Consider the following 13,119-nt stretch of genomic DNA (forward strand, 5'->3'; position numbering starts at 1 on the left):
CAATTTGAAATTAGACGTAGATTCATTATAAACGATAGCTGACGTAAATAATAATAACAGATAGGAGGGGGTCGTCTCAAAGGCAAAACCTGGGGTCGGGCTTGGGGATAGAGATATCAGCTAAGATAAGATAATCCTTTAGGGCAATTATGCTGGGGAGGTACACGGCACGTCATAACAATTTACAAACAATATCCAGTCCTGTCGATCTTCGGGTGGTCATGCCACCTATATACTACGATGCGTTTCTATGGTTTTCGGGTATCATACTCTCTTACATATCTTAACATAAACTTTATGAAAGAAAGACACGTAAGATGTTAATCAGTAGATGAAACATAGTCAACACACATGAAAAAGCACAAAATATCTTTGAGATGACCCCTTGTGCCTGTAGGCAGCACGTGCATTTCATGCCAGGTGAGTCGACGGTCCGTCGTCATACCTGGCTGAGCGACCTAATTGCAATCTATAGTCTGATCTATTGTTTTCTATCTATCAGTTTTGCCCGATTTTACGAGTAAACATGCTTTTCTGGATATCGTATTACGCATCCCACTGAACGCCCAGTTAGGCCGAAGTGGGTTATTTCGACATATGCTATTTGCAATTGTATCAATTTTAGGGATACAGAGTAACAGTCTAAAAACAGTTTTTTCTATTTCCGACAGTACTATAGTTACACGGTCAAGTCATGAGAATGACCTCCTCTGAATTTATCATCAAGTATTGTGTTGGACAACAATAAATGCATTACATATTCAGCTACTTATCTGGTTGAGTTCAGTTTTGTGTGTGGTTAGGTAGTCCAGTTACCTCACTCAGTTAATTTATAGTTAAGCATCTAAGCCGATAAACTTCCGTGTTCAGGAACGTATGGTTCTTGTTTACAAAATTGTTCACATTAACAAGTGTCCTTATTAAGAGCTGACAGTCATGTCTCTTTTCATAATCTACATGTATACGATCCCACTAGCACCATTCGGCACAATTCAGGCTGATGGGGTTTCCTGAGTTTGGTTTCTTAGGATTAATGGGGTTTCCGGACTAGAGGATGTCAAGTATAGCGGGACTTGCGGATTAGGAGGGTTTCCTTACTCATGAATTTTGTGGACTATCGGGGATTCCGGACTATAGAGGTGTACGGACTTATGTGCTCTCTGGGATAACAGGGTCCTTTTTTATTGAGGTGCTTGTATTGTCTAATCTGCTCGAGTTGTTACACACATAATCCCCAGACTTCTTAAAGAAAATGTTTACACTGTGTCTTAGTTGGAAAATTTTAACAAGCTTGTGCCAATGAGACTGGTAGTTCTCTCCGTGAAGACTCGCTCCTCTGAATTAAACTGAAGAATTACTGCCAACGTTCACTGTCCATGGTTTATTGCCAACGTTCACTGTCCATGTTTTACTGCCAGCATTTACTGTCAATGTTTTACTGCCAACGTTTACTGTCCGTGTTTTACTGCCAGCGTTTACTATCAATGTTTTACTGCCAAAGTTTACTGTCCGTGTTTTACTGCCAACCTTTACTGTCCATGTTTTACTGCGAACATTTACTGTCCATGTTTTACTGCCAACGTTTACTGTCCGTGTTTTACTGCCAACGTTTACTGTCCGTGTTTTACTTGCAACGTTTATTGTGTTTTACTGCCAACGTTTACTGTCCATGTTATACTGCCAAAGTTTACTGTCCGTGTTTTACTGCCAACGTTTATTGTCCATGTTTTACTGCCAACGTTTACTGTCGTGTTTTACTGCCAACGTTTACAGTAAATGTTTAACTGCCAACGTTTACTGTAAATGTTTTACTGCCAACGTTTACTGTCGTGTTTTACTGCCAACGTTTACTGTAAATGTTTTACTGCCAACGTTCACTGTCCGTGTTTGAATGTTTGGTGTCGTGCATGAGCATCTGTCAGGACAAAGAGAGCTTCAGTACGGAGTGAGCGAGTGATTGATTGATTGATTGATTGATTGAGAGAGTGAGTACTATTGCTACTTCAACTGCTGCTGTTACTGCTACTACTACTACATTCTGTACTACTACGTGTAGTACTTCTTCACTTTCATCACAGAACATATCACAACCCGATATGTTATTTAAAAAAGTGTCTCATTCAGTCACCAATCAAATGCATTTCTATACGAAGTGTGTTAGTCAATACTTGCAAAGTTGAATTTATTACTTCAATTAAATGTGTTAAGCTCGAACAACATTTTAATATCTTGCTTGTGAATGGGCCTGGGCACGCCGTGTAGTTTATTGGCTTCGGTATGATTAATGGCGCTCCTTGGAAGGACAGATAAGAATACAAATATCCTTCTAGAAATATTACTCCAGATCACAACTTTCGTACACCTAACAAATATACTCAACAGAAACACTGAACAGAACACAAGTGAAGAGAAGAAGGATGACCTACGATCACGTGTGTTGCCTTGGAGATATGTGAAGATAGATTGCCAAAACAACATGTTGATGCGGCAAATAAATGTTGGTTCAAAACGCGTGTGCCTTGGAGATATTTCCAGATTGATTGCCAAAACAAACATGCTGATACGGCAAATAAATGTTGGTATAGCACGTGTGTTGCCTTGGAGATATGTCCAGATAGATTGCCAAAACAAACATGCAGATATGGCAAAAAAATGTTGGCATAACGCGTGTGTTCCCAATAGATATGTCCAGATAGATTGCCAAGATAAACATGTTGATACGGAAAATGTATGTTGGTATAACACGTGTGCGTTTTTAATTGAGAAAGCCTAGGAAATGTAAACGTATGTAATAAACACTGTTGCTATTCATTCACTTAGTTGTACTTTCCCTGCATCCCATCGCCCTTAGAAAATAAATGGGTGGATGATTGGATTAATGGGTGGACGATGCCATTGTTTACCTGTAGATTGACACAAACATTTGGCTGACATTCTGACCAATATGCACTTCACCGGCCCGAGTGATTGAGTGGGCCCGGAATATTTGTTGTCTTCTCCGTGTCCAGCGCATTACTTTTGTAGCCTACACCCTCTCACGGTCACGAGGAACAAAGTAACTGGCCATGTATAGTCTGTTTGCAGTGAAAACGTACCGGTGAATTTCACTTTAAACAAAAATGTAAATCGAATACAGTGAAATTAAGATTGCGAATCCTCATAATTCTACCTTGCCAATTTAAAAATTAATCTTAGATTTTTTTTCATCTTAGGAAAAACGTTGTTTAACAAACGATCATTGTTTCAAATCGCTTATATTGGTTTGTATTACAAGGGGGTAAGCGCAGTAGTTGGAACAGTGGAACAAATGCACGTGCGGGACGTGATGAGCGTTAACTTAGACCAACCCTCCTTGTTCTCGGTGTTTCATTTAATGTGCATACCCCCTTGTAATACAAACCAATAATACCGATTTGAAACTATGATCGTTTGTTAAACAACTTTTATCCTAAGTTGAATAAAAATCTGAGATTCAACTTTTGAAATGGCAAGGTAAAATTATGAGGATTTGCAGTCTCAATTTCTCTTTATTTGATTTACATTTTTGTTTAAAGTGAAATTCATCGGTACGTTTTCACCGCAAACAGACTATAGCTGGGTACACTCGGTGTATCATAGATAGATTCATCGAGAGTTGACATACAATAAAAGTATTCCTGGACAATATGCTAGTGTCTATCTGTCCAAGAAGTAGTTGAAGCTTAAGGCGACTAAATAAGAGTTAAAATCACACGCCACAGTGATGTAGCACCGATGTGTTTAGGCTTTATGAAGTTCAAATATATATTTTTAACATGAATTGTAATTTTTAATTTGTTTGAAAATATGTACAAATTTCATCAGCTTAACAGCTTGTTTTCAGAAACATATGTCCTTACAATACTGTAAATCTTTTCTATATATTTCAATAACAATCATTATAAACTTTTTCTTTCCGAAAAAAATTTCACGAACACCCATTTTTATATTCAAATGAAACTATTCCGTATGAAATTTAATGTTTCAAACTGGAGCTTTATTCTGTCCAAATGTACCAATTCTAAGATCCAAATGTACATGTGCACATATGTGTGTTTTCATTTGTAATCATAGTAATCAAGTAATCATAACATATCCATTGAGATACATGGGTGTATTTCTCTGTCACCCATTTTGAATATTTGACAGAGAAATGAGGTATATTTTAACTACAAGTTATCTAGAAAATATACACACAGATCCGTTCCAACTACAGTTTAATTATTAGATCGAATGTCTTCTATATTCATCTAACAACTCGTTTCGTTCAAGGCCTGGCAGCATTGTACATTTACCGTTATTTATTTACCTGTCTGTCTGTTCAAACGAACGCCCGTGACACGTGCCTTGCACGAGACGCACGCACTACACAGCTGTCATCTTGTGCCGCTGTGTTAATTGCTGGGCCTGCAGCAGTGTTAATGCGGATAATTCTCATTGTTTGAAATTGATTTATTTTTCGTTTGAGTAAAACTGGCTAAATCTATTTGACAGTCCTGGAGTGGACGCTTCAAAGATACAGGATATGAACAATACGATGAAAATTACCTCGTTAATGACACATTTCATCCCATTTTACAGCTTTTTGAATATGATATCGTTTTAAGGGATTGTTAAACAAATTTCTAAACTTAAAATTTAGAATTATTCAACTTCCTTTATAACTTTTAAAAAAAATGTCTAAGCATCGTAACAAATACAAATCTGTTTGAAGTTATATGGTCATAAAGTGAGTGAGTCAGTTTAGTTTTACGCCGCACTCAGCAATATTCCAGCTATATGGCGGCGGTCTGTAAATAATCAAGTCTGGACCAGACAATCCAGGGATTAATCATAAAGTGAGAACACAACTGGGCTTATGTTAAAGTTTATGACTCCGGATACTTTCGATCTTAAACACCAGAACTTATTTCAGTATCGATCACTATTTTGCCCATACATACAAGATGGCTGCGTGTTGTATTCACAGTGTAGTTCATTTACAGTGTGCATTCGAGGGGGAAAAGACAATTTACATCCTTGGTAGATAGTAGATAAACATGAAACACAAATAGTTATCTGATAGTGGTATCTTGGATCAAGGTATCATCTATATGTTGTGGGACTTTCGTCTGCCGTATTTCGGCGAATGGTTTCAGGGTGCTATGCAGCTGATTTTTGTGAAACATCCAGTGCCTACGTTTTCCAACAGTTTACGTGTTGCACAACACATGATCACTTTTCACAAATACCAACCCTTGATAGGGGGATCTTGCGGTCTTGCGAATATACGGTACCATGTTTGGTGTCTTGAAGGGTACACACACATCAGGTGGACATTTCTGAAAAATGTCCATTTGCTTAAAACCTTATTCAGTGTGTTTGTCTCAAGGTCCAAACATTTTGTTACAACAATTCATTAAATGATATACATTCTAAAAATATCCCACATCTCACTTACCAAGACCTCTATATATAAAGTGTATTTTCCAGAAAAAACTCTATCACACAATAGTAATGGGAATTGGTTAAACTCTCATAATTGATGATTTCTTCATTACAACCGATCAATCATCGAAAATAATTGCTTAGAGTCATTTATGAATTTTTCCTGCTTATTTTTGTTAATGCACAAAAACATAAAGAAAAAGCATGTAGTTCTTTGGGTTTTTTTGGCCAGAAACATACATTTCTTGGGGTCTTTGAGATAAATTCAATCGTGACTTGGAACGGGCTTGTAGTGGTCATGAAATGTAACAGACAAAACCAATCTTGTGAAAAATATTGTTAATGCAAAAAGTGTTCCTGAATTGTTTGTGTTCGATTATGAGAACACATGATCGATTGCTTGTTCGTTTATTCACTGCAACCAATCTTCGATTATTTCAATTAATCGGACCACCACTATCACACAAGTAGCACACCCACGTAGCCCCCAAAACAAACACAAAAACAAACACACAAACACAAAATCACACACAAAAACAAATTCATAAACGAACAAACGAAAGAACGAACGAAGGAAGAAAGGAAGGAAAATAATCACACATTAGATATAAAAATCGAAACAAGTGAAAATGTTATTGCTAAATATGATGACAACCTACTCGGGTCTTGTGCCAGCTGCCGACACGTGTATAACAAGTCACTCAAACTCCACTCAAGCCCGGTAATTTCCTGACTCAGAACAACTCAATACAACTATCACACGGCATGTCCCTGTTGGAGACGCAGACAGTTATTAACTTCCTAATACGTGTTCAGTCAGGGACCAAGTTGACGTCTTTTGGTCTCGAGTGGTTCCGATTGTCCTGTGGCGAGGCGGTTGACAGATGTTTCACCCACATTACGCAATCTGTTTACCTCGACACTTTCCGCAGGGCGGAGACAGCATGATCGGTTCGATTGTAAATCTCACAGGGATTAAAGCGTTGATCCGGAAAGTCTCATAAACATTCGGCCAGTCTCGTCCTTCTCCGTTATTTTAGGTATAATTAATCTTTTACATACACACTTACGTGATGACTCGGTGGGGGCAAAAGTAACGGGCTTCCCACTAACTCAAACGTTAAACTTCTTTGAGTGGCATTTTAGAACTCAAACGTTGACTTGTCGACCCCTGCCTATCAGATTGTTTATGTCATCGAGGGACCGTGGGGTAGCCTAGTGGTTAAATATTTAGTGTTTTACACTGCTGGTAGCAATATTCCAGCCAAATCATGACATCAGTAACAGGCTTCACACATTGTACCCATGTGGAGGATCGAACCTGGGTCTTAGGCGATACGAGCAAACACTTTAACTAGGGATGTCACGAGCCAGGTGCCTCACGAAACGATACGTATCTCGATACTGAGGTCACGATACGATACGTATCTCGATATTGAGGTCACAATACGATACGTATCTCGACACGAAGCCATGATACGATACGTATCTCGATATTGAGGTCACAATACGATACGTATCTCGACACGAGGCCATGATACGATACGTATCTCGATATTGAGGTCACAATACGATACGTATCTCGACACGAGGCCATGATACGATACGTATCTCGATATTGAGGTCACAATACGATACGTATTTCGACACGAGGCCATGATACGATACGTATCTCGATATTGAGGTCACGATACGATACGTATTTCGACACGAGGCCATGATACGATACGTATCTCGATATTGAGGTCACGATACGATACGTATTTCGACACGAGGCCATGATACGATACGTATCTCGATATTGAGGTCACGATACGATACGTATCGCGATACTGCATTTCCGACATTTTGCCCGTAACAAGCAGCCATTACCAGGATGGTTAATGATACCATAGCACAACAGTCCCCAAATACCCGTTAATAGTTGATCGAAGTCATATCTTTTATAGTTAGAGATTACTACAGAAACGGCAACTGACCACCAGCCAGGTACCCATCGACCACACACACACTTAGAACCGTATAAGAAAATTACAAAAAACAATGTAATTAGCTCGCTGTTTTGTATCCTGTTTGTATTTGACAAAAATTTAAAAAACAACTTTGTTCAGTTTCCGCTTAAGTAAATATTCAGTGAAATTTCACAACTAAAACAGTTAATAATTCACCTTATACCACTAGGGTGTGTTATGTCCATTGTTCCGGCGGGTTGATTTTCTGCGTATCAACCTTCCGTCTGCACGTGCAGAGGTTGATATGTGGATAACGACCTGGTCGGTGCAGGAAACGCACGAGCAACGAGCAATGTAACGAGTCCATGCGGCGCCCTCGTGGTATAAGCAGGTTAGCACCCCCCTCTGCGGGTGATGTGGATTCAACGCTCTCGCCTGACGGCTCGAGCGTTGAAATCCATATCACCCTTAAGGAGGGTGCTAACCTATACTTATACCACTAGGGTATGTTATGTCCATTGTTCTGGCAGGTTGATTTTCTGCGTATCAACCTTCTATCTGCACGTGCAGAGGTTGATATGTGGATAACAACCTTGGCGGTGCAGGAAACGCACGTGCAACAAGCAATGTACGAGTCCATTCGGCGCCCACGTGGTATAAGCAGGTTAGCACCCCCCCTCTGCGGGTGATATGGATTCAACGCTCTCGCCTGACGGCTCGAGCGTTGAAATCCATATAACCCTTGAGGAAGGTGCTAACGTATACGTACTCGTCGTATCTTGAACATGCTCATTCTCTGTAGAACTAATCATTGCAACAACTGTCAAAGTAGATAACTTAGACGTATCAAAACGTCGCAAATTGAAGTTGCAAATTGAAATAGCTTGCAACGATTTTAGATTTGTGCTTAAATTACACTTCTTTAATTCTCACAGTTCATACTTCACTGTTCTAAGCCAATGAACTCGATGACACACAGTTAGCCAATACAGTAAAAACCTAACACGCACTGGCTCATCCTGCCCAGAATGAAACATACGATTAAGACTTTGACAACCTCAATGCTGATGAACTACGATCGTCCAATGTTTTCTTAGGTTTACAATATCCCTGGTGATAATTTTTTCACTTTTAAAACTGAACTTGGCAAATGCACCCAAAGTACTCTGTCCCGATAGTAGGGCGATACTGACCTCTCGAGGGCTTCGCTATGACTGGGGTTGTTTGCCTTTATGTGAATCCACCCCAGCTTCACAATAAACTTGAAGCTTAAAATATTTCGTAACATAAGCCTTAAATTTCCCAGGCGGTTTCTCAACCTCGCCTACTGTAAAATCCACAACGCTTCTTTTGGTATCAATACAAGAAGACAAAATACTCTTTATGAATATGTCAACTAATCATGATTATGTCAATGTTTTGGAGTGTATACAGCAAAGTTGGAGGAGAGTATTGAAAGGTTTTAAGATCTGCTCCAGAAAGGAGCACTACCACCAAATTCAGTTGAAGCCTAACTTGTTGCAATGGAAAATGCAACAAGATGACATCCCCATAGTCACAGCCTAAGTCATGTTTCCATGGAAACCACAAAATACAATTCATATCTGGATCTAAACCCCAAAAGGCACATCTAGGGATCATGCTTGATATGTGTACCAAGTTTGATGAAGTTAACATGTATAGTTTGGAAGATCTGCTCCGGACAAGATGACATCCCCATAGTCACAGCCTAAGTCATGTTTCCATGGAAACCACAAAATACAATTCATATCTGGGTCTAACCCCCAAAAGGCACATCTAGGGATCATGCTTGACATATGTACCATGTTTGATGAAGCTAGCATGTATAGTTTGGGAGATCTGCTCTGGACAAGATGACATCCTCATAGTCACAGCCTATGCACGGACGGACGGACGGACGGACGGACGGAACTCGTTTCTATATCCCCTGCAACTTCGTTGTTGCGGGGGATAAAAATGCGCCAGTGTGCGTTTCCATGTGTGTTATCAGGACGGTCTCGTATTCGTTATTGAGCCAGATAGATTATAAACGGGTTTGAATAAAGTTTGATATGAGATATTATTATCAAAACAATACTCGATATACGTCAACATCTGATTTGATACTAAAACAAATGAATCATGTATCGTATCGCGCAAAACTTGCTGGCGAGGCACCGGTGAATCATGACATTACTAGCTTCAACCATACTGCTACCCAACAGCCCCAATAAACAAAGAACTGTAAATATATAAGCAAATCACCTATTAAAACCGTTTATTCTTTCTGAACGCACCAATCACATGGATCGTACATTTATTTCCTCCTATTTTTCCGAAATTTCAGCGATGCGCGTGAAGCTCCAACTTTGGTCTGCGCGTCAAGCACCGCTAGATGGCGTACATATAGGCGTTGATCCTCACTGTCAGACATTCATTTAGGCCCTATCACACAGTCTATCATATAGTTCCAGCAGTCTACACCAGCACTAAAAGTGTACGTGCTTCCAGGTATTGGTATACTGTTGATGAAACTGTACGATCTCATGACGTAGTTCACCGTCAACGTCTTCGTCCCCTTGCACGTCTGCATCGCCACCGTCCCACCTCGAGGGTCCAGCAAGCCCAGAAAATCCCCCTTCTGAAGATCGAACCTGTGACGGGGGTCAAACTTCCACGTGACAGCACGGCCTCCGATGCATGTGACGACGTTACTGCCGACGAGAGTGAACTCGCGGGGTGCACTGCTTTTTCTGGAAAATCAAATATTGTGGATTGGTTTCAATCAACGGATTTCTGATGTCCTCTGTACCAACATTTGTGGTGTTATTGTGTATCAAGGACGGAGGTGTGTAACAGAATACTTTTGGTTGATTATGTCATGCATCAGTGAAATCTGGGAGTCTGACCTCTCGATCGCATCAGGCGACTGCCCCTTGTCCGAAATACCAAGCACATATAATGCAAATACCATTGCCTTATGTTAGCGTTCATCCCTGAAGATCCGGATCAGAACTGGTCTTCTATAACCCTTACTTGTCAAGAGAGGCGACTAACAGGATCGGGTGGCCAGGCTCGCTAACGTGGTTGATACATATATCCAAACTGCTTAGATTTGTCCAGACTCGATTATTTACAGACCGTCGCCATATAGCTGGAATATTGCTGAGTACGGCGTTAAACAACAAACCAACCCAACCAACGTTGCTCAAAATGTCAATCACAGGATTGTTTGGTCCAGACAGGGTCACTTACAGACGGCAGTCATACAGCTGGAATGTGTTGATTGTGTTACAAACTTCCAGAAACATGAGAGTTGCCTCCCTTACACTTGTTTCCAGAACATTTAATAAAGAGTTGCTTCCCTTACACTTGTTTCCAGAACACTTAATGAAGAGTTGCCTCCCTTACACTTGTTTCCAGAACACTTAATGAAGAGTTGCCTCCCTTACACTTGTTTCCAGAACATTTAATGAAGAGTTGCCTCCCTTACACTTGTTTCCAGAACATTTAATGAAGAGTTGCCCCCCTTACACTTGTTTCCAGAACATTTAATGAAGAGTTGCCTCCCTTACACTTGTTTCCAGAACATTTAATGAAGAGTTGCCCCCCTTACTCTTGTCTCCAGAACTGAATGAAGAGTTGTCCATCCCTCCTGCAGTAGGCTCGACAGGCTTGCAGCTTGGCTGACCGGTCAACGGAGAAGTAAGGGGAGGGACCGGCCAGTGACGTCGACCCGGGGGTGGCGCTTCGGGTGTCGGTCACGCGGATGTTGTTCAGGTTGGAGCAAACGTTTTGTTCGGCTGAAAATATACCAACACTTCTTCAAGTGAGAGTTGTCATAGTAAAGCGCAAAATTTCAATATGTTCTCATGAAGGATTTCAAATGGATTTCTCTGCAGAAATCACCGAAAATGAATGTCAATGCAGCAGTTTTGAGATTATTGACTGAGAATGGTTTTACTCCACATTTTAGCATTGATGCAATATCACGACAGGGGACACCGGAGATGAGCTTTACACATTGTACCAATGTAGGAAATCGAACTCGGCTCTCCGACGCGACGAACAAAAGCTTCAATCATGTTGCTATTCGACGGACCAATTTTTCAGATGCCCGTAACCCGTATTTAACACCCCTACTCGAATTGTTGGAGGCACAGTGCATGAAGCCCATTTCTGGTGACCCAGACGCGATATTGCTGGATTATTGCTAAAAGCGGCGTAAAACTAAACTCACTCGAATTGCTGACAGTATGTGTATGAGCTAAGCGGTGCGTTTGATCAGATAGGTCATGAGGTTCTCAGAGTGAGTTGTTTCAACGGGGATTTGAATAGCTGAAACTTTGGATAACGACCAAGACTCTGGTCATAGACAGTTTGTTATTTTAAATCAGTAATAATTTTGAAAGCCACTATACGCATATATTTTGCCAAACTTTGCGTCGATCCTCCGACAAGAACCAGCTTCAGAGGGACAATGGTTGTCCTCAGCAATGCAAGACTTTGCACTGGATTATCTCCCCTCAAAATAGCTTCATTATAGGTTAAACCACCCCGATGTGCGAAGATTTTTCGAGAATCTTTGTTCACAGTCATATTCTGGAAAAGACTTAACATGTCGAAGCTCTTTATTAAAAAAAACGGAATGTGAATATCAAGATGGTTCATTTGCTGTACTCACGTGCACAAACCAGCGCTGTCCCAGTCAGTGTTCCGTTTGGGCGACAGGCCCGGTACTGGTTTCCAGAAACACGGCGATTTCCATTGTTGCAGCTGTACGTTACAAACTCGCCGGTTTTCAGTATGACCCTGTCTATGGTTGTGTTGGAACAGCACGGCTTCGGTACACAGCAGTAGCCTGGGACCATAGGTGTGCATTGAAATGTATAATCTACACGTGATTAACAAAGCAATGTATATTTAAGAAATACAGTTCGCTCTACCACCATGTATAGTGTAATAAAGCACACTTTCGCCCTGAACTACTATACGTGTAGTTAAAGTACGAGGACGCTTGCGTCCGATTGCTTAACGTTATAATAGTTCAGGGCAAAAGTGTGCTTTATTACACTATATACATGGTGGTAGAGCGAACTGTATTTCTTTTCTAAGATGCCAAATTTAATACTTTCTAAGAATAATTACGACCAATTTAAGGCAGAAAACAAACGACGGTGTCGGTGACCTAAATTAAGAATCCTCGCACAGGGCTCCTCGCGCAGGGCTAACTGGCGCGCTGATGTGTCTGCCCCCCTACGCTAAGACGAACGTTACAAGAAAAAACAAATGATACCAGATTGATGACGGTTTACGTTCGGATTAAATATCTTCTCTAAATTATTTTAATTACATCTGTCATTAACGTAATCCATATGGGGCAATATGAACGTCGCATTTCTACGACCAACGTAAGTTTAGATCAGTACATCCAGATGAAGCTGAGTAGTAAAGCGACATTCCACGATTGCATTGTGGGAATGTAAACATTGCGAACGTTACCGTGTCGGTGAAAACTTGTGAGTCGAATTGAGACATTTTAACCGTCGGAAAACATAAACGTAATGTTTCCACCAGTGATGTTAGCTGCGTGAAGCAACTGCAAACCAAAAAACGGGATGCAACGGAGTAGTTTACTAGGCGATGACAACTGACATGCATCGTGACGTCGCTTACATTGTGACGTAATACGGTGTAAAATGGTTCGATTACGAGGGGGCAG

The 13,119-nt window shown here is 40.6% G+C and overlaps 1 protein-coding gene across 1 annotated transcript; it reads right to left on the reverse strand.

Moving 5' to 3' along the window:
* Positions 1-9,660: 9,660 nt before the first annotated feature.
* LOC124276794 lies at positions 9,661-12,387 on the reverse strand. Its single transcript, XM_046712444.1, has 3 exons — positions 12,082-12,387; positions 11,014-11,200; positions 9,661-10,150 (listed from the first exon to the last, which is right to left on the reverse strand). Exons 1-3 carry the CDS (start codon positions 12,266-12,268, stop codon positions 9,832-9,834), a joined length of 693 nt encoding a protein of 230 aa, XP_046568400.1. The 5' UTR covers positions 12,269-12,387; the 3' UTR covers positions 9,661-9,831.
* Positions 12,388-13,119: the final 732 nt, after the last annotated feature.

The sequence above is a fragment of the Haliotis rubra genome, unplaced genomic scaffold (genome assembly GCF_003918875.1).
Source record: "Haliotis rubra isolate DU_JTF1 unplaced genomic scaffold, ASM391887v1 Scf213, whole genome shotgun sequence".
NCBI lineage: Eukaryota > Metazoa > Mollusca > Gastropoda > Lepetellida > Haliotidae > Haliotis > Haliotis rubra.

Bases quoted from the DNA above. Each gene is read 5' to 3' on its own strand.
- LOC124276794 (XM_046712444.1), bottom strand. From the start codon at position 12,268: ATGGTCCCAGGCTACTGCTGTGTACCGAAGCCGTGCTGTTCCAACACA. The intron at 11,201-12,081 runs GTGAGTACAGCA...GTATATTTTCAG, and splicing joins GACAGCGCTGGTTTGTGCAC to CCGAACAAAACGTTTGCTCC. The intron at 10,151-11,013 runs GTAAGGGGGGCA...TTGATTTTCCAG, and splicing joins ATTCAGTTCTGGAGACAAGA to AAAAAGCAGTGCACCCCGCG.